This window comes from Phyllobates terribilis, unplaced genomic scaffold (genome assembly GCF_046119375.1).
Source record: "Phyllobates terribilis strain yellow unplaced genomic scaffold, ASM4611937v1 Scaffold_11__3_contigs__length_659146591, whole genome shotgun sequence".
NCBI classification, from domain to species: Eukaryota; Metazoa; Chordata; class Amphibia; order Anura; family Dendrobatidae; genus Phyllobates; species Phyllobates terribilis.
This window is the reverse complement of record NW_027362771.1, coordinates 130,956,257-130,982,094: the sequence shown is the minus strand read 5'-3', so window position 1 is coordinate 130,982,094 and position 25,838 is coordinate 130,956,257. Positions and strand designations below refer to the sequence as shown.

General features: G+C 44.1%; 1 protein-coding gene across 11 annotated transcripts in view; it reads left to right on the top strand.

The window, feature by feature from the left end:
- PPFIA2 (PTPRF interacting protein alpha 2) overlaps positions 1 to 25,838 on the top strand; it is a 446,534-nt gene that overhangs the window by 230,294 nt on the left and 190,402 nt on the right. For all 11 annotated transcript variants that reach the window (XM_073651603.1, XM_073651602.1, XM_073651604.1 and 8 more), the window contains one exon: positions 9,834 to 9,908. In XM_073651603.1, coding sequence (XP_073507704.1) covers positions 9,834 to 9,908 — 75 coding nt within the window. The remainder of the gene's footprint in view (positions 1 to 9,833; positions 9,909 to 25,838) is intronic.

Here is a 25,838-nt window from a genome sequence, read left to right as displayed (position 1 = left end):
GTTCATTTGAAGTAGCCGCGGTGCCCTCAGAGGGTTCATGTGAGTTCATGCTTGACTGCATGAACTCACATGAACTTTCCCACGGCCGCACAGGTCAGCCTCACCACCCAGACCATCAGACCCGTCATGATTAGTGTGTGCACGGTGTCTGTGCGATGTCTGCGAGTGTGTGCGGGGTGTCTGCGATGTCTGCGGGTGTGTGGGATGTCTGCGGGTGTGTGAGGTGTCTGTGCGATGTCTGCGGGTGTGTGCGGTGTCTGTGCGATGTCTGCGGGTGTGTGCGTGCAGGCAGACATAGGCCGATGTGACACTACTACTCCCATCGGCCTATGTCTGTTCCCCGTCCACTCGTGCCAGCAGGATCAGCTCGATGGGAGCAGTAGTTCCCATCAGCCTGATCCTGCTATTTAAACTGCCCCATGTGTTATTTTTGCCCCTATACATCTTTTATTCTTTTAGGCCCCCATATATTTTTTTTGTTTTTGGTCCCCAATAATTTTTAAATACATGTCATTGGTGGCCAGTGGTTACCTAAAATAAATTAGTTTATACATTACCTGTCCCCGCCGATCGCCACCTAAAATAAAGTAAAAAAATAAAAAACTACACCTATACTCACCTAGACACCTAATTCCCCGAAGCCATCGATCTCCTGTAATAAAATATAAAATAATAAACCACAACCTTATCCTTACCCCTCCGTAGTAGTCCACGAGTGTCCCACGATGATCTCCAGTTTAGAGCAGCCACATGGAATGTGACCGCTCTAAACCGCTGCCGCCGCTAGAATGCTGGGGCCGTAAAGCAGCCCCGTCATTGCATAAGCGGGTTCGCCGGAGTTCAGGCAGCGCTGCTCCGGTTAGCTCCTTTACGGCCCTGCTGTACCGTGAGAAATTCCCACGGTACAGCAGTGCCGTAAAGGAGGTCTCCGGAGCTGCGCTGCCTGAATGCACTCCGGTGACCTCAGTCAGGGGCTCACGCTGCCGGGAGCAGACGTGTTCCCGGCAGCGTGAGCTTACAGCAGCCATGCACAGCTGTCACCATCTCCAGATGTGACAGCTGTGCATGGGAGATCAGCGCAGGAACATGGACAGGTAACTATTTTTTTTTAGTAAACTAAGAATTAAATAAAATGGTGTGTTTTATTTCAAATAAATTATTTTTTTCTGTGTGTAGTGTGTGTTTTTTCTTTTTAATACTTTGCAGGTTAGTAATGGGGGTGTCTTATAGACGCCCATCATTACTAACCTGGGCTTCATGGCAGCTGGCGCTGACATGAACCCCACCACTATTACCCCCTGCCACCGCACCAGGGCAGCGTGGAAGAGCGAGGCTAAGTGCCAGAATTGGCGCATCCTATGGATGCGCCATTTCTGGGGCAGCTGACGGCTGGTGTTTCTAGCCTGGGAGGGGGCCAATATTCAAGGCACCCTTCCTGGGCTATTAATATCAGCCCCCAGCTGTCTGCCTAGCCTTTGCTAGCTATTAAAATAGGGGGGACCCCACATCATTTTTTGGGGGGGGTCTCCCATTTTAATAGCTAGTAAAGGCTAGGTATTCAGCTGGGGGTTGATATTAGTAGCCTGGGAAGCTCCGTGGATATTACCCCCTTCCCAGGCTTCAAACATCTGCCCCAGCCGTCTGCTTAACCTCCATTAGAGACTAAAATTATGGGGGATCCCACGCCAATTTTTTTTTGGATGCGCCATTTCTGGGGCGGCTGACGGCTGGTGTTTCTAGCCTGGGAGGGGGCCAATATTCATGGCACCCTTCCTGGGCTATTAATATCAGCCCCCAGCTGTCTGCCTAGCCTTTGCTAGCTATTAAAATAGGGGGGACCCTACGTCAGTTTTTTGACAGGTCCCCCATTTTAATAGCTAGTGAAGGCTAGGTATTCAGCTGGGGGCTGATATTAGTAGCCTGGGAAGCTCCGTGGGTATTACCCCCTTCCCAGGCTTCAAACATCTGCCCCAGCCGTCTGCTTAACCTCCGCTAGAGACTAAAATTACGGGGAACCCCACGCCAATTTTTTTTTTAATAAATCCTTTATTTTAACACTAAATGACAAGTACAGTAATCAACACTGTCACTGTACTTCTTATAAATGTGAATGACATGTTTCTATCTATCTAATCTATGTGTGATTCTCTATTCTTTCTGTGATAAATTGTCGGGTACCGCTACTGAATTGCCGGCCGGCTTTTTTAAAGAGACGGTGCATGAAAACACTGTTATTTTTTTTAATAAATCCTTTATTCTGAATGACAAGTACAGTAACCATCACTGTCACTGTACTTCATATATATGTGACTGACATGTTTCTATCTATCTAATCTTTGTGTGAAGCTTTATTCTTTCTGTTGTAAATTGTCGGGTACCGGTATATGCCGCTGCTGAATTGCCGGCTTTTCATGTTTCACTGTGAGCACTATTCCCATCGATTTGGGCAACCACCTCCCCCAATACATTCTACATTATTGTTAGTTGTTTTCCTTCATGTAGAATTAACCTACAGGGAAAGAAAGGGTTTATTTTCATTCCGATATTTGTGTCCCATTGACTTGCATGGGTTTCCGGCATCGGAATCGGCGATATCCGATACTTTTTGTGTATCGGCCCGATCCAATCCGATCCGATATTACCTGAAGGTATCGCTCAACACTACTCCCAAGCTTTAATATTGTTGCAAGTTTTTTGTCACATTTACCATTGCTCACCACCAGATAAGAACCTATTGTGCTTTCTTTGCTTCCCAGTTTTCTCTCTACTATGTTTTAAATTAAGCTGCTTTGTTTTTTTATACTTTCTAGTATTTGCCTTTAACATAAATTTATTGATACACTAAAAATGCATATGCATTTTTAATTTGCCAATTTTTCGCACCTAATGCAATTCTGTGGGGAAAATCCGTAGATAAAACTCAGCATGTGCATTAGAGAAATTTACATGTTGCCGATTTCAAAAACGCAGCACGGGTCAGTTTACACTGTATAAAAAAACCCACAGAGGGCATGAGATTTCTATAATTCCCAACTACTTAGCTGGAACTGTAAGACGTTGTGAAAACACGCAGTATCAAAAACTCACCAAAAACGCATTGTGGAAATTTAATCTTATTGTTCAAGAGATTGTATCTCCTAGATTTGTTTTGCTTAATAAAACCAGATACTGAAGCATAATAATTTCTTATCTTTTAATCTATATTCTGTACATGAGTATTGTGGTAGCCAGTTTGTAAAATATGCACAAGCCATGACATTACATGCACGGGGAGAATGACTATAATTTTAACTGCTTAAGAAAAAATGAATACAAAACCAAAGAAATGAGCTTGGACACATGTTGGTATAAGTGCAGTGTGTAGGTACACATTCACACTGTGACCATTAACAGACAAAACCTAGGATAAAACCAAAATGAGCCAATATCCTGCAGTAAGTAAATAGTAATAGTACTTGTACATAACATAGGGTACATAGTTGACACTATTTTCATCAAAAAAGCATAAAACCATCCCACCGCGACAAGGTGTACCCAACCAGGATGGCCCCTAACTCTTGCAGTACACCTCTTTACTCGCCCGCAAGCCTCAAAATAGATTAGGGCAGAGCAGGACCCAGACCTGACTTTTTAAACACCTGCCCGTGGAAAGCTATATAACACTAAGGCCGCGGCCCCACTATCAGTATTCGGTCAGTATTTTTTCTCAGGAGTGAGAGCCAAAACCCGGTGAGGAACAATCAGAGAAAAGGTATAATTCAAACAAGTCACCAATTCTGCATTTATCACCCACTCCTGGTTTTGGCTCCCACTCCTGAGAAAAAATACTGACCAAATACTGATAGTGGGGCCGTGGCCTAAAGGCGTGAAGTTTGCAATTTATCCGCACAAGGAATTGACATCCGCAGCTTAGTTCAATTTATGCATGGACATTTTACCCAACATGTAGGTGATATTTTTAAAATGTAATACATTTAGCAGGCATATTACGCTGTGGATTTTCTGTGCGTAAATCTGCATGAGTAATCTGAGCGAAATCCACACCATGGGCATCAACCCTTGTGTACATTCCCGGGTAACATCTCCACTCTGTACCTCCTGCAGTGCAGCCGTATTTATTTCTGTGGTTATTATTGTAAAAATGGGAGGGGGAAGTGAACATTTCACTCTTTTCATTGCTAAGGACGAAACTCGCACTGACATTCGCAGCCTAGATTAACAAGCTACGGATCTGAAATCCACATCTTTTGTCAGTTTACGCTATGGATAATTTTCACAGCACGTGCATTAGATTTCTTAGAATATGCTGCCACTGATAAATGCGGATGATTTTCCACATGCGGGAATGTACCTGAAAAGTTTTATAATTTTTTCTGATTTTGCAGTTAGTAAAGCTGAACCCAAACTATCCAAGAAGCGTTTCTGCTTGGCTGGAAACGAAGCTGCGCTATGGAAATCACACTTCACAGGCAGGAACATTAGGAGGTAGGGTAGGGAGGATATATTTAGCAGCGTTATGAAACCAGGGCATATGTTCAGTAGTTGCTAACAACAACCTTACAATCTGTTCCTTTTCCAGAACTATCTAAGATTAGTCATTGTATAAACTGTAAAACATTGGTAGACCATAACTTTATAGTAAAGGTCTGACCCAAGCTCTGACTAAAGTGAAGCTTCTTCTTGAAGTTTTCAAAAAAAAATTTCTGCAACCCTAATTTTTAATAATATTTATTAATTATTGAAAGTAGCAATTCTAAAAGTCAATATCGACCCTTTAATGATGCTTGCCACATGACTTAGGATAAAAGCCAAACCAAAATCTCAATTTGCAGACACTGTGTTTTCGGGTACTGCCCCTCGTCAGTACAAAGTGTGTTGGCACGCCAGGCTTGGCTTGCCACTCTCCACAAGAATAAAACGTTACCCCTTGGATCCCGGTCAGACGCCTCTCACTCAGCCAAACCAGATCTCACACTTTGCACTGACGAGGGGCAGTACCCCGAAACACAGTGTCTTCAAATTGAGATTCTGGTTTGGCGCTTATCTGAAGTCATATGGCAAGGCTCATTAAAGGGTCGATATTGAGTTTTAGGATTGCTAGTTCCAATAGATGGCACTAGAGTTCTAGTTGTCTTCCGCTCTGAAGAGACAATTTGCATATTTAATTTCCCAGAGTAGCATTCCAAGGCTTAAAAGTCTCCTCACCTTGGCACGCCAGTCTTGGATTGTCACTCTCCACAAGGAGAAATGTTACCCCTTGCATCCCTGAGATTTAGATGGAAACCCCAATGCAAGTGCTCAGCGTAAAGCGCAGAATAAATGTGATCCCAAACGTTATGTAAATATGATCACTGCACCCCTAAATTAATTAATTGAGAGGCGTAGTTTTTAAACTGGGGTCACTTATGAGGGGTTCTGCTGTTCTGGCACCTCAGGGGCTCTCCTAGTGGGTCATGGCATCGCAAACCATAACAGTAGAATCTGCACTATAATATGGCGCTCCTTCCCTTCTGAGTATTACACTGTGCCTGAAAAGTACTTCCGATTATATGTAGGGCATTGGAGTACTAATTAGAAATAGCACTAAAATATGAGAGGTCCATTTTTTCCTATTAGCCCTTAGAAAAATTAAAAACTTGGGGCTAAAACAACATTTTAGTGGTAAAAATGTAATTACTCATTCTTCACTGCCAAATGATATAAAATTCTGTAAAGCAAATTTGGTGTCAACATGCTCACTGCACACCTCGGTAAATTCATTGGGGGATGTAGTTTGTAAAATGTGGTCACTAATGGGGGGTTTCTGCTGTTCTGGCACCTCAGGGGCTCTGCCAATGTGACATGGCACCCTCAAACCATTCTAGCAAAATCTGAACTCCAATATTGTGCTTCTTCCCTTCTGAGCTTTGCACTGTGCCTCAAAAGTAGTTTTCGACCACATATATGATATCGATATACTCAGGAGAAATTGCATAACAAATTTTGAGGTCCATTTTCTACTGCTGTCTTTGTGAAAATGAAAAAATTGGGGCTTAAACAACATTTTTGTGGGAAAAATACATTTTTTTCATTTTCACAGTTCAATGTTTTAAAATTCTGTGAAGCACCTGTGGATTCAAAGTGCTCACTACATGTCTAGATAAATTCCTTGAGGGGTCTAGTTTCAAAAATGGGGTTACTCGTGGGGGGTTTCCACTGTTTAGGCACATCAGGGGCTTTCCAAACGTGGCATGACTCTCCCAGACCATTCCATCAAAGTCTGCGTTCCAAAAGTCATTCCTTCCTTTCTGATCCCTGCCGTGAGCTCAAACAGTAATTTTCCCTCATGAAGGTATCTTCATGGCTTTGCCTAAGTGGTCTCCAGACCAATCTTCAGCCATTATTACATTCAAGACAAGAGCGGGATTCATTGATGAAGAAGACAGACCTCCAGTCGAAACCTCTAAGAATGTCTTAGCTGTCTTATTCTGGACTATGATAGCCTTCAAGAGTGGTGGCATGAGGTTAATGAATTGACTTTCACAATGAATTGTCACACTGGCCCTGTAATTTGGTGTGGGATGGCATGGTAGCCAGAACCCAGTAGCCTTTATTCCAGGTACACTAACACCGCTCGCTGTTACATTGATTTGGTCATGGAACTAGTGGTCGGCAGTTGCAAAGGGAGCTGCCAGCAGTGGATCTTGATGTTTTCCTTGCCCAATAGCATTAAGCATGGCAAAACATTCCTTAGATATCCATTAGTAACCTCACTAATAGCATGTTAAGGCATGCAAATGTGTGTATTTCTTTGCGTGGTGCTCATGTGATGCTAAATAAATCAAGATGTTGTGTAAATTTTGTTTCCATTTTTTCAGAATTTGCATATCATTAACATGTCTATCGATTCATGTGATTTCCTTAATTATATGGCTGTTCCTTATTGGTGTTGCAATCTCAGTGTTGAGGAGTTTATTTTAGTAGGAAAACACAACTGTAATGCATATGGTGCTGTTTTTCTCATGAGGGAAAAAAATGCAACATGTCAGTTTTTGATGAGTTTCTGCTTTAAAAACATTCTAATGCCAGTTTCACAAATCAAGACTGGACTCGGATCTCCTGACCCTAATTATGCAGCCTCATAGGTGTACATGAAGATGCCACAATGGAACATGTATATGATATACGGACATCTGAATGGAGCCCAAGGGCTCGCTCACACTAGCGAATAACACAGCCGAGTGCTATGTGATGTTTTATCGGATAGCAGTAAGCCCAATGTTATACTATGGGGCAGTGCAGATTCGGCATGAAAAAGAAAATCACAGCATGCTGCGAGTGCATCCGATAATTGGACAATGCACACCCATATAAGTCTATGGGTGCTTGTGAAACAGCAAACTGCACTCGGATGTCGATTTACGTGGACGCAGACAATGGATAAGATGGAGAAATTAAGTTCGCCGTCTTCTTCACCTGTGCTCCGATTCTGTCATCTGCGAGAATCGGATCACATTAATCCTGAGAGTTTGAGCTGAGTGTTATTAGCATAATTGGCCCTATTGTCTCTGGCCTTTGCCTAAATTCAGACAGCCACTCCATGTGCCCATCTGGATAGCAGACAAGTGCAATAATTGCACTAGTCTGGTCTATAAATCAGACACAAGTAGCACATGCTGCAGTTTTTTTCACCTAGACCTGAGGTCTGTATGGAAAACCACTCATAAGGCTATGTGCCCACGTTGCGGAAATGAAGCGGAAAATTTGAGCTTCATTTCCGCATGTCCTTTCCCGGAAAAACGCATGCGGAATTTCGCAAGCGTTTATCGCGCGTTTTCGACATGCGGAATTGCCTTGCGTTTTTTATTGCATTGCAAAGGCAATTCCGCTTGCGGAAACGCAAAATTAATTGACATGCTGCGGATTTTTGTGCACATCAAAAACGCTGCGGAAAAATCCGCAGCATGGGCATAGAACTTGCGGATTCTCATAGGGGACCATGGGGTGCGGATTAACAAGCGTTTTACAAGCGTTTCCGCTGCGGAAATTCCGCATCAAATACGCTTGTAAAACGCTACGTGGGCACATACGGGGCATTATCATGCATGAAAATGATCTTGCTGCGGAATACACGGTTCTTCTTCTTGAACCATTGACGGAAGTGCTGTTTGAGAAACTCAACATACATCTTTACCCCTTCAGGGATCCTAAAAGGGCCGACAATCTCTCTCCCCATGATTCCAGCCCAAAACATTACTCCACCTCCTCCTTGTTAGCGCCTTAGCCGTGTTTGCATGGGGTGTCCATCAACCAGCCATCCTCCACTCCATCCATCTGGACCATCGAGATCATTTCATGCATGATAATGCCCCGTCTCATGCTGCACATAACACATGTGCATCTCTGGATGCTATGGGCATAAAAAGGGACAAACTTAGGGTGTGGCACCCATGCTCCCCTGACCTCAACCCCATTGAGAACCTCTGGAGCATCATCAAAAGGAGTGTCTATGATAGCGGGAGGCAGTTCACATCTAAGCAACAGCTCTGGGAGGGTATTCTGTCCTCATGCAAAACAATTAAAGCAGAAACCATCCAAAACCTGACAAATTCAATGGACGAGAGAGTTCAGAAGCTCCTTTCGAACAAGGGGTCCTATCTGCAAATGTAACATCACCTAGAATAAAGTTTTGAGTTGAAAACTGTTTGATTTCAGTTTGTAATAACCTGCTAATGCTTATAATTTCAAAAATGACCATTTTTTTGTTCTTTATTAAAATGAAAAGGTTGAAAACTCTGCTGTGCATAATAATTTGGAACATGCATTTTGAGTGCAGTTTGAGTTTTTTATTTTTTTAAAAATATACTGTTATCATAGGCAGTTTGTACAAAAACCTTTCAATTGTACTCTAATAGTTATTTGACTGGAAAATTACAATGACTGCAATTCATATAGGTAATTTGGGAAAATCTGAGAAAATATTATTTGCATAATAATTTGGAACACAGTGTAAAAAAGAAGAAAACATTGCATTCTCAGGGGAGCAGCGAGAATAAAATAAGAGCAAAATCTAGCCACTTTTGACCTGATGGCAAGTCCTAAAGCACAAGATCTTTGTTCCCATTCCTATTTACTTAGGTTACTCTAGTATCTTTAAGGTGGTTTTCAGTCAGATACATTGGGACGGGACCACCAGCAATCGCTAGCATAGGATTGGTTGCCTATATAGTTTCTAGGGAATTTGTTTGGAGCGGTAACTTGTATTCTTGACCACCATATCATACAAACTCTCTTCATTGAGGTTGCGTGTTGTTAGAGACAGGTTGCCAGAATCTTGGAGATCCCAAGAGCTGGAATCCTACTAATCAATTGTATTAGTTAATCCAAATATTGACATAGCAAAAAAAAAGAGAAAAGGAGAAAAAAAAAAAAAAAGAATAAATAAATAAAATACTTCAAGTTGCGCCAAAATTTAACGACTTTTCAAAACTTTTACAGCCCTTTTTTTTGGGAGGGAAATTCAATCGTGACCTCTTTGTTGCAAAAATTTCAGCTGCTGACTTGTTTTTTTTTAATTGTGCTTGCGGAAATCTAAGTACTTGCTCACACACATCCGTTTTGTAATGTATGTAACTTATTTTCAGCTGCATAAAAACAAAGAAAATGTGCCCCTTTAGAACATAGCTTCATAGCTGCTGGCTTCTATTCATCTAATGCTCAGTTTTGCTTTTTTTTTCTACTAAATCCATAATTCATTATTTCCTGATTGTATATTAGTGAATTTTACATGTGTATTGTTGTTTGCCTAATAAAACTAGAAAACATATTTCTACCCATTTTTATTTTTCTTCTAGGTAAGGGAGCGGTTGAGGGTTTCTCTAGAGAGAGTGTCTGCATTGGAAGAAGAGCTAGTCGTTGCCAACCAGGAGGTAAACATCAAATACTTTCTCCTATTTAAGTTTGCCATCTTTAACTTTTGAGGCATTAGGTTTTGGGTCAGATTTTTTGGAGACTGTCAACAAATAGATGAATTGCATTCTGTATACACCACTGAGCTCAGTCCACTGGAACTTCATGTCAAAAGTGTCAGTTTCCTGAGTTTCATCCTCATTTAGATCATACCATGTGGAAGCAAACTGTGAACCGTGTGACAGTTCCCAAAGCATCCATCACCACCTTTATTGAAAGAAGTAATACCTACTTGTCTAGCTGCATGGGAATCCAACATCCTGCTTTGTTTAAATACTCTTGTACTCTTGATCTGTGAAAAATCAGTTTTCAAATAGACACCAATGAATAATGAATACTGTTCCATTCCTAACATAAAATGACAAGATTAACAAAAATGTGTTATCACATCTGCAATGTGTTTTTTCCCTTAACATAGCCTATTGAATTATCTGTTACTTTGATAGGAAAGATAAGGTTGCAATCAAAATTACTCAACCCCTCCCTGTGCAAATTAGGTTTATTAACTTTCTGTTTTGCAAAAAAAAAAAACATCAAATAAAAACAATTCAAACAACTCAGCACAACTAAAGTGGTTCTCCAAGTTCATCACAAGATGCCACTTTTAACGATTACTGCAGTTTCAGAATTATTGAACCCCCTTTAAGCGCGTGTCACGTAAAAAAATGCTGTCAACCTCCCACTGAGAAGTTAAACTGCATGTTAATAGCTAAGGAGTTAATCTGCAGGTTATTAGCGTTGTGAACCTGCCCGGCGCCAGCACTTAGACCCAGAAGGAAATTAAGTTTATTCCTCTCGGCAATGTTCTGGTTTCAGTCATGGGACGGCACTAGCGCGGGTCCAGTCAGCCAACGCTATCTATACACAGAGCGGTGAGTGAACCCGCGTTGGTGCTGCCCCCTTGACTGAAACCCGAATGCAGCTGGGGGGGAATAAAGTTAATTTCCTCCCGGCAGTGTGGGTCTAAGTGACGGCGCCGGGCAGGTTCACAACGCTATTACCTGCAGATTAATTCCTTAGCTATTAACCTGCAGATTAACTCCTTAGCGGAAGGTTAATCGCTTTTTTTAGGTAGCAGATTCCCTTCAATTCTTAGTAAAGCACTTTTTGGCTCTTATTACCTACTACAAACATGATGCATAGCCAGACACCAGCTTCCAGCAGTGTTCCTGAGAAATCTTTGCCCAGTTCACTAATATTCTTGGGTTTGGATGTTGCAACTACCTTTTTAAATATCATTCTATGAGGCTTAAATAAGGCTACTGAGACAGACGCCTTCTTATGAGACCAAGCTTTGGTGGACTGTGAGGTATGCTTCGGATCATTGTCTCGTTGGAGGGTTTTTCTCTGAAACACCGCAGTGTTTCAGAGTCAAACATATTTGGCTGAATTTGTATAGCCAGTGTCTGATACATGGTGCTCTTCGATTGAAAAAGTATTCATACCCTGTAAACTTTTTCACGTTTTTTCACGTTACACTCACAAACTTAATTGTATTTTGTAGCGATTTTATGTGATATACCAACACAAAGTAGGAAGTATTTGTAAAGTGTAAAGGAAATGATACAAAGTTTTCTAATTATTTTAAAAATATAAATCTGAAAATGGTGACATGCATTTGTATTCAACCCACTGTAGTGCCCTAAATTAAATCCTGAGTAAACAATTGCCCCCAGAAGTCACATACTTAGTAAATTGAGTCCACCTTTGTGTAATTTATTCTCAGTATAACTACATCTGTTCTGTGAAGGCCTCAGAGCTTTGTTTGAGAACATTAAGAATCATACAGCATCATGAAAACCAAAGAACACACCAGACAGGTCAGGGATAAAGTTGTGGAGAAAAGTAAAGCAGGGTTAGGTTATAAATAAATAGCTCTGCATAATGTTTTTATTTTATTTATGATATTTAATAAAGATTATCTCAGGTAAAAATACCCCTTTGCATCCTAGGCTTAATTGAGTCCCCATGTTAATAAATTATTATTGAGTTTCCTTGTTATAACATTTGATTCCTTATGGGAATAATAGTGTAATCAATTTAACCTGTATTTCAGCGCCATTACAGCTATGGCTTTACTTTACATTCCAAAATCATGTTGACAGGTTCTCTTTAAATGCCTCCTGCTTGCTTTTGCTGCCTTCCTCACAGATTCCCTGTTCTCAAACCACAATAGATGAAGGAGCATGTCACTAGACCTCTCCATCAGCTTCCGCTAATTTAAGAACCACTTTCCCGTGTGGATTGTTTTTCAGTAGGAAGATGATGATGATGGACTTCTGGTCACATGTTCTTTTTATCACCTTCCATTTTCTGAACAGCACCACTATTCAGTTTGTGAAGAAGGGAGCACTAAAAAGTGGATGATGCTTTACAAATGAGGAGAACAAAAATAAGCCTGCTTTACCTATATGTTAGATAAGTCATGTCCACAATACATTTTTTTAAATAAAGACAAAGTAGACAACCCCTTTAATGTGTGTTAAGAAATCAGTAGTTGGTCAATGTACTAATGATGCTAAAGATCTGTCAGCTTTTTCCATTTATTCCAACAGGCATTTTTTTTTCCGCCAACGAACTTCACGAAAAGTTTTTTCGCTCCTTCCAAATTTTAATACTTTTGTGTACGGCATATATTTTTACTTGCACAATACACAAACTTGTATTCAATGTTATAGCCCAAAGATTGTTCTAATAGTACCTGAAGCCTTCTTTCATTTTTACGAAATTACATCTTTTTTTTAAACTAGGATTGTAAAGAATTTTGGTGCTTTCACAAGTGGGCAGAGCTCAAGCTATTGAATAAAGCTTTCAGTGCGCTGAAGCTGAAATAAATCAAATAAACCGCTGTGGGCATAATAAAGTGGTAGCAGCCATCAGTTGGAAAGCATATGTTTAAGCTTTTTTCTCTTATGCTCTCATCGGTTTTAATGATGATGTTTTATTTCATCTTTATAATCTGGTACTACTTGTAACTGTGTTATAGTTATTCTCTTCTCTTTCCATTAAAATGTTCAAAAAGACATCTGTGCTTCAGTATAAACTACAGACTGTACATGTCTAACGCTAGCCAGGATGATGAACATGCTGAGTGGAACATGCACATTATTTTAATCAGGGATAAGTGGCATCCAGACATTTCTAGGGCCACTTATCTCATATTAAACATTGGTACTGAACAGCCTGGAAATGTGGGATTTTTTTATGTGAATGAGGCCTAAATTTTAGCTATTCTAATAGGCAGGTAATCATTGGGTCCATTGCATGTTGATGGCCCAGAAAATGATTGGGTCACATATACTGACTCTTCAAAAGTTTTAGGCATTTGTGGAAAAATGCTGCAAAATAAGAATGCTTTCAAATATTGAAGGGATAGTTTATTTGTATTAATTATCAAAATGTAAAAAGAAGTAAATGACCACAAGAGAAATCTAAATCACATCAATATTTGGTGTGACCACTTTTTGCCTTCAAAACAGCATCAATTCTTCTAGGTACACTTGCACAGAGTATTTGAAGGAGATTGTTCCCAACATCTTGGAGACCCAGCTACAGAACTTCAGTGGTTGTTTGCTTGCATAAATCCTGCTGTTTTTTTATCTTATCCCAGACATACTCTGTGATGTTGAAATCAGGGCTCTGTGTGTGTGTGGGGGGGGGGGTCACATCAACACTTCCAGGACTCCTTGTTCTTCTTTACGCTGAAGATAATTCTTCATGATATTGGCTGGATGTTTGGAGTTGTTGTTATTCCGCAAAACTTGGAGCCATTCAGATGCCTCCCTCATTGCATTGCATGATGGATAAGTATCTGACTGTATTTCTCAGCATTGAGGACTCCATTAACCCTTACCAAATTCGCATTCCATTTTCTGAAATGCAGCCCCAAATTTGCACAAAACCTCTACCATTCTTAAATGTACCCTGCAGAAACATAGTTTAGTTCCACTCTTGAGCCCTTCGGTGCAAATTTGTTACAGTCAAAAATGTCAGATTTTGACTCCTCAGTCTGGAACACCTTCTGCCATTTTTCAGATGTTAGGCTGCTGAGGTGGATCCATGAAACTGCAGATCAGGGTGGATACATGGACCCCAGGCATCGGTACAACAGGCTGTCAGGGATGTGGTACAATGAGGACTTGGATAGTTAGCTATGTGGGACATCAGACAAACTGGCACTGCAGGACATGCTGGAAGGCACAGAACCCGGAAGATAGATATATGAAGGCGACAAGTCTGAATCAGGCACACACGTGTAGGAAATGCAAACAGTCTCCAATAACAGTTCAGGATGTTCACAGCAAGTAATGAGTTAAACAGAAGCAGATGCAGGTATTGTTAAATAGACTTCAATAATAGTTCAAGAAGCAAGGGATGAGTTAATGTGCTGGTATGATATAGAGGTCAGAGAAGTCTGAGGAAATAGCAGGAGCCGAGGACTTGGATAGGATCAGAGTTGAAACTCACTTAACGCTCAAACCGGCCTTAAAGAGGACCCCAAATTTTTCATTTTGAGCTGGATACACAATGTATTAGTGGCTGCAGAGTGGAATAAAACGTTTTTGATTTATTTTAATTTAATCTATCCATTGCAGATATGTTAGCAATCAAAGTATTTAGCCCCTAATGAGTTAATTTTAGTTAATCTTAAGCCCCCGTCTCACATAGCGATATCGCTAGCGAGATCGCTGCTGAGTCACGGTTTTGGTGACGCAACAGCGACCTCACCAGCGATGTCGCTATGTGTGACAGCAGCGATCAGGCCCCTGCTGTGAGGTCGCTGATCGCTGCAAAGTGTCCTGGACCATTTTTTGGTCTTTGCTCTCCCGCTGGTCAGCACACATCGCTGTGTGTGACCAGCGGGACCAACGATCAGGCTGGTATCCATGGTAAATATCGGGTTACTAGGGGCACGCGCGCACTTAGTAACCCGCTCTTTACCATGGATACCACTCTGCTACGGTGCGTGGGAGGTTACCGTTCACTTTAGCAGAGTCGTATCCATGATAAACATCGGGTTACTAAGTGCGCGTGTGCCCCTAGTAACCCGATGTTTATCATGGATACGACTCTGCTAAGGTGAACGGTAACCTCCCGCGCACCGTAGCAGAGTGGTATCCATGGTAAACATCGGGTTACTAGGGGCACACGCGCACTTAGTAACCCGATGTTTATCATAGTTACCAGCCTGCTCCTGCTTCAGCAGCAGGCTGGTAACCGGGGGCAGGACATCGTGGAAAGATTCTTTCCACGATATCGCTGCTCCCCTGATCGCTGGTGAGCCTGCCTGTTTGACAGCTCACCAGCGACCACATAGCGACGCAGCAACGATCCCTGACAGGTCGTATCGTTGTCGGGATCGCTGCTGCATCACTTAGTGTGACGGGGCCTTAAGTGAGTGTAATTAGATAATTTTCACTGGGGGCTTGTATTTCTTATCCCTGTATGAGTTGCTATCTTTGTCCAAACAACCTTGAAAGGCCTAGGGAGATGAGGTCATGGAGGCATGCCGGGCCCCTTGTAAAAACTGACATGGAACACAGCAAAGGGCAGAGGCCATAGTGGAAGGGGGCGGAACTCTGCTAATCCAAGACAAGTGCTTACCATCTGCACCCGGGTTTCAATATTTTTGTGCAAAGTTGAGTCACCTGGCCATGTCTAAAGTTTGGATTTTGGCAATAGTATATGAGGACCACTTCTGTACAGTTTTCTCCTAACAGTATTTGGTTGTAGCTGGGTCCCACTGCTTGCTTTGCTTACAGTTTTATTTTTAAAGTATTCTTACTTTGCAGCATTCTATCCACACATGCCTGAAACTTTTGCACAGGTCTGTAGTATTTGATAAGCAGTGACCAAGAATGAATGAGACAATCAGCCAAAACTACTGCCAAGTGAAGTAAATAACATTTATTATTTTGTGACAATGGCACCTGTCAAGTGAAAGGATATAATCAGTTCTTAAAGTTGATGTGTTGATAGAAGAAAAAATGAGCAAGTGTAAAGATCTGAGCGGCTTTGACAAGAGCTAAATTGTGAAGGATAGACAACTGAATCATAGCATCTACAAAACAACCGTATTGTGGAGTGTTTCTAGTTTGCAGTGGTTAGTACATGCCAAAAGCAGCCCAAAAAATGAGAGACAGCAAAAGGGTTATAAGCCTCAAGCTCATTGATGCCAGGAGGGACTAAGAATAGCTCTTATTCTTCTAACAATGTACAGTCATGGCCAAAAGTTTTGAGAATGACACCAAAATTATATTTTTACATGATCTGCTGGCCTCTGGTTTTTATTAGTGTTTGTCTGATGTTTATATCACATACAGGAATATAATTGCAATCATATTATGAGTACCAATAGGTTATATTGACAGTTAGAATGAGTTAATGCAGCAAGTCAATATTTGCAGTGTTGCCCCTTCTTCTTCAAGACCTCTGTAATTCTCACTGGCATGCTCTCATTCAACTTTTGGACCAAATCCTGACTGATAGCAGTCCATTCTTGCATAATCAATGCTTGCATTTTGCCAGAATTTGTTGGTTTTTGTTTGTCCACCCGTCTCTTGATGATTGACCCAAGCAACCCCACACATGAATGGTTTCAGGATGCTTTACAGTGGGCATGAGACAAGACTGGTGGTAGCGCTCACCTCTTCTTCTCCGAATAAGGTGTTTTCCAGATGTCCCAAACAATCGAAAAGGGGATTCATCAGAGAAAATGACTTTGCCCCAGTCCTCAGCAGTCCACTCCCTGTACCTTTTTCAGAATATCAGTCGGTCCCTGATGTTTTTTCTGGAGAGAAGTGGCTTCTTTGCTGCCCTCCTTGAAACCAGCCCTTGCTCAAAGAGTCTCCGCCTCACAGTGCGTGCAGAAGCACTCACACCAGCCTGCTGCCATTCCTGAGCAAGCTCGGCACTGCTGGTAGTCCGATCCCACAGCTGAAACAGTTTTAAGATACGGTCCTGGCGATTGCTGGTCTTTCTTGGGCGCCCTGGCGTCTTTTTGACAACAATGGAAGCTCTCCTTGAAGTTCTTGATGATGCGATAGATTGTTGACTGAGGTGCAATCTTTGTAGCTGCGATACTCTTCCCTGTTAGGCCATTTTTGTGCAGTGCAATGATGGCTGCACGTGTTTCTTTAGAGATAACCATGGTTAACTGAAGAGAAAATATGATACCAAGAACCTACCTCCTTTTAAAGTGTCCAGTGATGTCATTCTTACTTAATCATGACTGACTGATCGCCAGCCCTGTCCTCATCAACACCCACACCTGTGTTAATGGATCAATCACTAAAACGATGTTAGCTGCTCCTTTTAAGGCAGGACTGCAATGATGTTGAAATGTGTTTTGGGGGTTAAAGTTCATTTTCTGGGCAAATATTGACTTTGCAAGTACAGTAATTGCTGTTAAGCTGATCACTCTTTGACATTCAGGAGTTTATGCAAATTGCCATTACAAAAAATGAAGCAGTAAACTTTGGAAAAATTACTATTTGTCTCATTCTCAATACTTTTGGCCATGACTGTACACTGACAGTGCACTCTCTTGCTGTCTCATTACTTCTGATCAGAGCTGGAAAGTGAGCGCACTGTCACTGTGCATATTGCACTGTGACAAGAATCTACTGAACATACATCGGAATTGACAACCGCCGCATGCTCAGTAGAGCAGGGTATAGCCCAGCCCCTGAAACGGACATTACTGATGGCGCTTCATCTCAGTGAGTGGGCAGACACTGCAGCAGTGACCGTAGCTTCTGCCCCCTGATAATGACTCATTTGACTAAGCATGCACTGGGATTATCAATCAAAGCGTCATTAAAGAGGAAGTTGTAAAAAAAAATAAAGCAGTTAGATAGCGTAGTGAGGGAAGGATAGGGAATTTTTAATTAAAGTATATTAAAAAAAGAGATAAGATTATAACATTAAATAGGCATTTGGGAGTAAAATACATTTTTGTTCCGGACCACCCCTTTAAAGAGGTTTTTCAGGATTGATTAAATAAAAATTGGGAGAAGCAGGATGAAATAAAATGTAGTCAGAATGTGACCGCAAGTTACTAAGTGTAACGGGTCTGGGAGGCGGAACCTCTGAGCTACTATACAAGGGGGCGGTCCTTGTAAGGGAGCGGGTGGCGACCAGGGAAGACGGGCAGGCAGTCACAGCAGGTGACCGGGACAGTCTCTGGGTGAACGGGCTGGAGGTCACGGCAAGTGACCGGGGTAGTCTCTGGATGAACGGGCAGGAGGTCACGGCAAGTGACCGGGGCAGTCTCTGGATGAACGGGCAGGAGGTCACGGCAAGTGACCGGGGCAGTCTCTGGGTAAAGGGTAGGTACGACCTGTGATGGCTGAGCCTCCAGGTAGGCTAGCAGGCAGATGGTAGATGTGTGCTCCCAGGTGAGCAAGCGAGAGTCTCTGGATAATCGGGTGGTCACAGCATGTGACGGCGGAGCCTCCAGGTAGGCCAACAGACAGGCAGCAGATGAGCGCTCCCAGGTTAGCGGGCAGGAGTCTCTGGAATGGCAGGTGGTCACAGCACGTGACGGCGGAGCCTCCAGGTAGGCTAGCAGGCAGGTAGCAGATGTGCGCTCCCAGGTGAGCGGGCAGGAGTCTCTGGAATGGCAGGTGGTCACAGCACGTGACGGAGGAGCCTCCAGGTAGGCTAGCAGGCAGGTAGCAGATGTGCGCTCCCAGGTGAGCGGGCAAGCTGGTCCATAGACAGACTGACAGGAGTAGGAAGGCAGACCGTCGGACCTCAGGCTAGCAAGCAGGTAGGAGGAATGTCAGGCAGGAAACAGACAGCAAACTGGCAGGATTCTGGCAGGTAACTGGCAGGTAACTGGCAACGGGACCTGAGGGCTGAAGCAGAGTAGTGAACAGTGCAACAACATTGCTCGGGCACCTCCATTTTGGAGGAGGTGCCTTATATATGGTGAAGTCCTCCGGCCATTGGCCGGGGACTCCTTAGGACGGCGCGCGCGGCCCCTTTAAGAGGGAGGGAGCGCGCGTGCCCTAAGCACAGTGGCCGGGAAGGAGCGCGCGCTGCCAGCAGAGCGGGAGGAGGACGCCAGGCTCGGAGCAGAGGGGTGAGGGGAACAGCGTCCCTGCCTAGCAGAGGGCAGGGACGCCGGCGCTACACTAAGTTTTGATCTCATGACGACTTCTTAAACTGGCAAGCAGAGAAGAATCCTAGCAGTGTGCATATCATATGCTGTTCGGATTCAGCAAGCTACACTGTTTGTCAAAAATGTTATTTAGCTTAAAAATCTCTTTAAGATTAGACCATCTAGATCAATGTCCTAGAAAACTCCTTTAAATAATTAGTATTGTATAACTAAACTGTACATAAAGCACCACTCCAACAATTTTTTTTCAGCACTGGAGTGGCGCTTTAAATGTAAGGCCCATGCCCCCCCGGGCATATACTCACCTTCCAGCAGCTTCACCTTCTACCATGGCGCCATCTTGTGATAGTAGCTTTTGACTAGCCGGAAGTCAGAAGATACGTCACAAGCTCTCAATGCAAGACTATGAGAGCCAGAATGTGAGGCTCTCATAGACTTGTGTAGCACCCTGAGGATTCGGCTGCTACAGGGGTATTACGCCTCAAGCCAGAGGTGTGGTATTCCACTCCCGGGTAAGGATGGAGTGTGGAACTGAGCTCAGTAGGCTGCATGCACTACATACATCCTATTTCCGGGGGACAGACCAATGGTACTCCCACTAGAGAAATGTGCAGGTACGACAGTGTCTGTCCCTGGCTGGAGTGGGAGGGGGGTGGAATATCCCAGTAGTGTAGGGGCAGATAGGGGGAGCAGTCTGGGTAATGCTAGGAGCTCATTGGGTGCTGGTCACCTGAGCTCACACATAGAGGGAGTATATAAGGTGGGAACCATCTTAGAACAGGGTCTTTTGTAGAGGTTTGGTCAGTCTGTCAGAGTTGAGTCAGAGAAGCAGACCAGCTCAGCCAGCTCCAAGGCCAAGAGAGAGAGAGAGGAGAAAGAAGGACCCAGAGGGGGAGAAGAGGGAACTCCAAGAACCCAAAATTAGACCAGAGGGTGAAGAGTTGGCACAAGGGTACCGGATCCCAAACTGGTGGAGGGCCCTAATCCTTAGCCAGAGACCGGAGGTCGTGGGCAGGATCTGCCACGACCACCCACTAAATCTACCCGGAAGGCACACCAAGAATAGGGTCAGGGAACCCAGAGACAAGGGTTTACCGACAAGAGGCCCGAGGGAGCCGGACTTAGGTGGATCCCTGGTGGGGAAGGCCAGAGAGAAGGACAAGTCAGAAAGGGAGCTCAGGACCACGCTCCAGAATCACCTGGGGGTTGGCCGAGTCCAGGACCTGGTGGACGCAGCACGGCTCGGGTGGTCACTCAAGGCCGGAGTGACCAACACAAAAGCAGTAAGTAAAACCCTGAACTGCACAAGCCGACTCGGAGTCTTATTACCACTCTCACTGCACCACCACAACCACCATCCTCTGCAACTGACCCCCTGAGGCTATACCCCTCCCGTTGGGGGTTATACTACCTGAGCTGCACACACACCACCAGCCTCAGCGGACCCTGCTGCAGCGGCGGCCGTAGTGACCGCAAATCAACGGGTGGCGTAGTCGACATTAAAGAACATCCAGCAACATCTGTAGGACTGCCACACACTGAGCTTGACACCCTGGGCACGGACCGGGTCACCGCCACTCGGAGACTACAACCCCCATCTGATCCGGCTCCGGGTATCCCCCAAACAACACTGGCCCAGGGGGCGCGTCACTTGTATTGAAAAGTAACGCATTTTCACGGCGGCAGTTAAGGGTACTTATTCCTCAGTGCCGTGAAAATGCGCCACTGAGGAATAAGGCTGTAGCACCACCCAGAATCGGATATACATGTCAGAGGAGAGAGAAATGAAGCCCCCCGGTATCTCTACCATCCTCTGGATCTTCCCCCGGCTCTCCGGCATCTTTCTGCAGAAAAAAAATGGCGGGCGCATGCACAGTGCGCCCGCTGAGATCTGCCGGCCGTTGCCTGGCAACAACATGGAATTTTCCCTATTGGTTCATTTTGATCACTGTGATAAACCCTATCACAGTGATCAAGATAAATAAATCAAACCCCCTTTTGTCCCCCCCTTAGGTAAATAAAAATTATAAAAGAAAAAAATATTTTTTTGTTACGGTTAGGGTTATCCCAGTGTTAGGGTTAGCCCAGGGTTACGGGTAGGGTTAGCCCAGGGTTAGGGTTAGCCCAGGGTTAGGGTTAGCTTAGGGTTAGCCCAGGGTTAGGGTTAGCCCAGGGTTAGGGTTAGCCCAGGGTTGGAGTTAGCCCAGGGTTAGGGTTAGCACAGGGTTAGCCCAGGGGTAGGGTTAGCCCAGGGTTAGGGTTAGAGTTAGCCCAAGGTTAGGGTTAGGGTTTGCCCATGGTTCGGGTTAGAGCAGGGCCGGCTCCAGGTTTTTGTGGGCCCCGGGCGAAAGAGTATCTGTGGGCCCCTTTAACACATACCACGCTTCATGATGCACAGATACAGCAGAGAAATATATATATATAGTACAATGCCGAAGATTTCACTTCTTACATTGCATGACCGATATCTATTGTAAATTCCACAACAGCTCAGAAACCGGTGAATCGCTCCATACAGAATAATGGCCCCCATAAAATGCTCCATACAGGATACTAGCCCCATATTACGCTCTGTACAGGATACTGGCCCCCTTATAATGCTCCATACAGAATACTGGCCCCCAAATAATGCTCCATGCAGGATACTGACCCCCATATTACGCTCTGTACAGAACACTGGCCCCCTTATAATGCTCCATACAGAATACTGACCCCCAAATAATTCTCCATGCAGGATACTGGCCCCCATATTACGCTCAGTACAGGATACTGGCCCCCTTATAATTCTCCATACAGAATACTGGCCCCCATATTACGCTCTGTACAGGATACTGGCCCCCTTATAATGCTCCATACAGAATACTGGCCCGAAAATAATGCCCCATGCAGGATACTGACCCCCATATTATGCTCTGTGCAAAATACTGGCCCCCTTATAATGCTCCATACAGAATACTGGCCCTCAAATAATTCTCCATGCAGGATACTGGCCCCCATATTACCTCTGTACAAAATACTGGCCCCCTTATAATGCTCCATACAGAATACTGGCCCTCAAATAATTCTCCATGCAGGATACTGGCCCCCATATTACGCTCTGCACAGGATACTGGCCCCCTTATAATGCTCCATACAGAATACTGACCCCAAAATAATGCCCCATGCAGGCTGTTCCCCCCACATAATGCCCCATGCAGGCAGTTCCCCCCACATAATGCCCCATGCAGTATGTCACCCCCTCTTATAATGCCCCATGCAGGATGTCACCCCCTCTTATAATGCCCCATGCAGGATGTCACCCCCTCCCCTTATAATGCCCCATGCAGGCTGTTCCCCCCACATAATGCCCCATGCAGGATGTTATCCCCTCTTATAATGCCTCATGCAGGATGTCTTCCCTCATTTAATGCCCCATGCAGGATGTCACCCCTCATATAATGCCCCATGAAGGATGTCACCTCTCCCCCTATATAATGCCCCATGCAGGATGTCACCCCCTCTTATAATGCCCCATGCAGGATGTCACCTCTCCCCCCCATATAATGCCCCATGCAGGATGTCACCCCCCCCCCATATAATGCCCCATGCAGGATTTCACCCCCTCTTATAATACCCCATGCAGGATGTCACCCCCTCTTATAATGCCCCATGCAGGATGTCACCCCCCCCTTATAATGCCCCATGCAGGATGTCACCCCCCCTTATAATGCCCCATGCAGGATGTCATCTCTCCCCCCCTTATAATGCCCCACGCCTCTGTATATTAAAAAACAAAAAAACAAATACTCAGCTCGCTTCTCACCTGCTGCCGCTACTCCGGACTCCAGCTCTGCGCTGTGACGGCTCAGGAGAGAGCACGGTGTAAAGACGTCACCGCACTCACTGACCTGAGACGTCACTGTGCAGCAGCCGCGGAAGAGACCGGAGCTGCTGTGGAGGCACGGGGAGAGGTAAGTATTGCGCCGGGTGCCGGGGCCCTGAGCAAGCGGCAGGGAGCGGGCGCTGGCACCGCACAGCTCACGGGTCTCATAGCGCGCAGGGGTCCCCGACAGTGAGTGGGCCCCTCCACCTGCTCAGGGCCCCGGCACTTGCCCGGGTGCGCTGGGTGCTGACGCCAGCCCTGGGTTAGAGTTAGCCCAGGGTTAGGGTTAGGATGGGGTTAGGGTTAGCCTAGAGTTAGGGTTTAGCCCAGGGTTAGGGTTAGAGTTAGCCCAGGATTAGGGTTAGTCCAGGGTTAGGCTTCGTCCGGGGTTAGGGTTAGCCCAGGGTTAGGGTTAGGGTTAACCCAGGGTTAGGGTTAACCCAGGGTTAGGGTTAGCCAAGGGTTAGGATTAGCCCAGGGTTAGCGTTAGGGTTAGCCCAGCGTTAGGGTTGTGTTAGGGTTACGGTTAGGATTAAGGTTGTGCTTAGGGTTGTGTTGGGGTAGGGATTTTTTCAAAAGAAAAAAAAATTACGACTATATGGCGACTAGTCTTGAGCGCAAGTGCTCGCTACTTGAGTTTGCATCGTGTGCTCGGGTATGCACCAAGCATCGCGGGTGCTCGAGTGACGTGCTCGAGTCCTTGCTCCACATGTTGCGCGGTTGTTATACAGCCAAAGAAACACACGAGGGGATTGCCTGCCATACACGAGCAATCCCCGTATGTATGCAGTTTTAAGAATGGTGTCACTTTTGGGTATATTCTATCATGTAGACCCCTCAAAGTCACTTCAAATGTGATGTGGTCCCTAAAAAAATGGTTTTGTAAATTTTGTTGGAAAAATGAGAAATCGCTGGTCAACTTTTATCCCTTATAACTTTCTAACAAAAAAAAATTTTGGTTCCAAAATTGTGCTGATATAAAGTAGACATGTGAGAAATGTTATTTATTAACTATTTTGTGTGACATATCTCTCTGATTTAAGGGCATAAAAATTCAAAGTTTGAAAATTGCAATATTTTCAAAATTTTTGTCAAATTTCCGTTTTTTTCACAAATAAACGCAAGTCATGTCGAAGAAATTTTACCACTATCATGAAGTACAATATGTCACAAAAAACAGTCTCAGAATCAGGAGGATCCATTGAAGCATTTCAGAGTTATTACCGTATGAAGTGACAGTGGTCAAAACTGTAAAATTTGGCCCGGTCATTAAGGACATAATTGGCTGCGTCCTTAAGGGGTTAATATCTTACTTACAGTTAAATTGTACATTTTTGTTACTGATTTGTTGAATTGACCTCAGAATATATAACAGTAATTTAGTAGTATCACTGGATGAATAGGCTGAAAACCAAATATGCGGAATGAAGAAGAAATGTAGGACATTTGAGTATTAAAGACTTCTCCAACTAGATTCATTTTAATCCTTTGTATTTTAAAAGATTGCAGTGGTCAGCAGAGTATTATGTTTATGTTTGCACTATTAATCAGAATGTTCAATCCCGAAGTTTGTGATACAGATTTGCCCTGCAGGAGTATTCGTCATATTCCAAGTAAACACTGAGCAGATTCACGCACCATTAACTGTGTCTCATTTACCATGCACTATTCTAAATAAGGGTTCAGCCTTCTTTTAAGGCTGTGTGCCCACTATGCGTTTTCCAAGCGTTTATGCTGCGGAATTTAAGCAGCAGAAACGCTTGGGAAACGCTTGATAATCCATCCCCCATGGTCCCCAATGACAAGCCACAATGTCAATGCCCATGCTGCGGATTTTTCCGCAGCGTTTATGCTACGCTCAAAAATCCGCAGCATGTCATTTAATTTTGCGGAAGCGCTGCGTTTTCGCCGCCATTGACTTTCATTAGAACACATGAAAAGCGCATCACTGCATCTGCAGATGCGCATTCTATGCGTTCTAATGTGCGGATGGTACCCGGGTGTGGAGGACAGGAGACTCTCCTCCACACCCAGGTACCATAGAACCTGTAAAAAAAAGAATAAAATAAAAAATAAAGATTATATTCACCTTCCGACGGCCCCCGGACTCCTTCTCTGTGCTTGCTGGCAGATCACGAAGGACTGTAGGACCTGCGGTGACATCACAGTCATGTGACGGCAGGTCCTTCAGTACAGGGCACCGCGATCTGCCAGCAGCCAGCACAGGAGCGCAGCAAGACTGCAGGGGCCATCGGAAGGTAAGTATATATTTATTTTTTATTTTTTACCATTCTTTCGGTCCCACTATATAAATCCATGCCGGTTGCATGGATTTATATAGTGTGACCAAGTTGTCAAGCACTTTCCAAGTGATGCTAAAATCGCTTGGAAAGCATTTGTCAACCCGCATGCAGAAATGCATGTGAAGAACGCTTCACATCCGCTTGTCCCTGGCAGGAAAATGCATGTACAATCCGCATGTACAATCCGCATGTACAATCCGCATGCATTTTTTTCTGCCAGAGAGATGCAGAAACGCTCAGGAAAAAATCCTGAGCATTTCTGCATCGTGTGCACATAGCCTTAGGTTTTTTTTTATTTCTGTAAGGGCTTATTTAGACTTCAGTCTTTTTTATACGAGTGCTATATGTGTTTTTCTCGGATAGCACTCATTTCTGTGATAGTCTATGGGGTAGTTTATATGTCTGATTTTTTTCTGAGCACAAAAGCACGGAGCCTTGTCCAATATTGACCCAAGAGTCGGATTAAACTCGCCAATGCAATGTACCCATAACAAAATCCGATAGTTCTTGGATGCCATCCGTGTACTGTCCATTTTTCACGGACTATTTAAAGGGAATCTATTACCAGGTCTTTGCTACCTCATCTGAGAGCTGCATA